Genomic DNA, 2,486 nt, shown 5'->3' with positions numbered 1-2,486 from the left:
TCTCTCAGGATATTTTATCTCTAGAAGTAATATAAAAAAAATATTATTATTAAAAAATAAAATTAAGCTCAAGAGAAAAAATATATATCTCTAAATATATTTTCTTTCCTAACCTAATACATTGTGTGCCCTTTAAAAAATACAAGACAAAATATATATCTACAAAATAAATTTTTAGAATTTTAGATAATAATTTATATTCTGAAAAAAAATCTAACAAGTTCCGCACATAGGTAAAATCTAATAAAAATTTAAAAAACAAGACAAATTTATATAGATTCAAGGATATAAATACAAGTAATAAATATAAAAATGATTAATATAAACATTAAACAGATATCAAATAAAAATTCAATAAATATAACTGGTAATGCAGATGATTTTTAAACATAAAATACATAGGTATAGTATAATTAATCTAAAATACATGGTGGTGATATTTATTTAATTTTTTGTTCTTTACATATTTTTTTTTATATTTATTATTTTCTTATAACTTTTTAAATATATTTTATCTCTTAAACTAATACATTTTCTTATTTAACGAATATAAGATAAAATATATCCATAAAAAGTCAAAAAACATAACCCTACAAACATACAAATATATACAGATAAAAGGATGCCTAACAATAATAGTAATAAATATAATATAGATTATCTCTATAGGAAGTTTGGTGAGTCAATTCATTAAAAAAAATTTCTTCTGAGGTTAATGACTTCCAATTTAATGAAATTTTTATTAAAATTATCACCACATGGTTACAACTGTCCCATATTCATGCACCTTAAACCTCATAATTTCTTCTAGGAAATCATGTCACAATTTATGCATCTTCACAATTCCTTCAGCCATCACTCTGTAATAAATATAAAAAGTGATAAATATAAAAAGTGATAAATATAAAAAAATAATAATGGATATAAAACATTCTAAATTTATATTCACACGTGTTTTAGGCTTACGAAAACTTGGTCATTGACTTCCCTTACGCTCCTCCTGATCCATCTTGGAACACAACGAAGGCCTACAAAGACGCAGAGCAAAACATAACAGTCATAGTCAAAAACGCAACTGCAGAACTCCAAAAGATATACAGCACTGCGCTAAAGGAAATCAAAGCCAAGAATATCAAAGAGATGACGTGTTCCTCATATTCCTGTCTTCAACTGACAAGGGTTTTCAAGGAACTAGAGGAGTTCGTAATAAACAACGGGCAATGGGCGAAGCACGATTCTGCCAACGGTGAGATACAAGTTGCCATGACGAGTCTGAAGAGCGAAGTGGAGAATGGCAAAAAAGAATTTCAACAATCGGTGGCGAATATATGTAAAGAACACAGTAGTTGTATATCGAAGAAATTAACTTAAACATTTTTTTTAATTAATATTTAATTTATTATGTGATTCGTCAATAGAAGTGAAATAACTTAAAGTAGTTTCGCACATTTATAATTCTTTATAAACATCATATTGCCTTGAAGTGAAAAATCCAAAACACAATGGTTCTTAATTCATATATTTTTTCTTCTAGGACGTTTCGTGGATTCTGTCTCCCTTTTCAATTTATATAATTTAATATTTTTATTAGAGGAAGCATAACCAATTTAATTTCTAATTATTAACAAATAAAAACAGTCAATTATTATATAATGTATTTTAACATAGTTTTACTTACTTATCTATTGCTGTCAAAATTACTTAAATATATACAAATAAATTCAAATTTACAAATATTACGATGACTGGGACAGCAAAGGTCATAGCTCGTTTTTTTAAAGTTTAATGAGAGATTATAAAATTATATAAGGTAGAAAGGGGAGGGAATAACCCCCAAAACGTTCTAGAAAAAAAAATATGCATTGTGTAATTTTTTCCCTTTAGGTAGTATATGATATTTAAAAAAATAACAAGCTTACATATGTCTATTATAATAGAGTAAAATAAAGTTACTTTGTTTAAAATCAAAACATAAAATTTGAATTATATTCAACATTAATAAGTAAAATTTATGAGCATTTAGGCCACGGTCGTAAAACATGGTAGCTAATAAAATAAAAACTTTAACAATGTTGGATTTTATATTTATTATATTAAAAATTTAAAAGTGAACATATTTTTTATCTTCCAAGGAATATTTTTATAAATATATTTAAAAAAAAAAAATTATCATTAAAAGTCTTTCTAAATCTATTAAAAATCTTTGTAAAATGGCTGACTATGCAATATTAAATAAGTTTATAGTTTTTCTGCACAATTTTCTCTATTTTTTTAAATTCTTTATTTATTTATTTTATATGAGTTTTTATATATAGGCAAGATTATTTCAGCATAATTATTATTAAGAATCAAGATTCGTTTTAGCTAGTACGTTATCATCAGGAACATAGTAAAAAATCAGAAAAAAATATATTTCCATCACCTCATATTAAAAAAAATTTAATTTACAATTAATAATATGTAATTCACAATAGATATTTCTGTTA

The 2,486-nt window shown here is 24.3% G+C and overlaps 1 protein-coding gene across 1 annotated transcript in view; it reads left to right on the top strand.

The window, feature by feature from the left end:
* LOC106683274 (uncharacterized) overlaps window positions 1–1,889 on the top strand; it is a 6,895-nt gene extending 5,006 nt beyond the window's left edge. Inside the window, exon 3 of the mRNA XM_014424641.2 lies at window positions 961–1,889. Within this exon, the coding sequence (XP_014280127.1) occupies window positions 961–1,371 (411 nt within the window). The 3' untranslated portion in view covers window positions 1,372–1,889. The remainder of the gene's footprint in view (window positions 1–960) is intronic.
* Window positions 1,890–2,486: the final 597 nt, after the last annotated feature.

The sequence above is a fragment of the Halyomorpha halys genome, unplaced genomic scaffold, assembly GCF_000696795.3.
Source record: "Halyomorpha halys isolate HHAL.00 unplaced genomic scaffold, Hhal_1.1 Scaffold475.1, whole genome shotgun sequence".
Classification (NCBI taxonomy): Eukaryota; Metazoa; Arthropoda; class Insecta; order Hemiptera; family Pentatomidae; genus Halyomorpha; species Halyomorpha halys.
The sequence above is the reverse complement of the archived record's forward strand: the minus strand, read 5'-3'. Positions and strand labels throughout refer to the sequence as shown.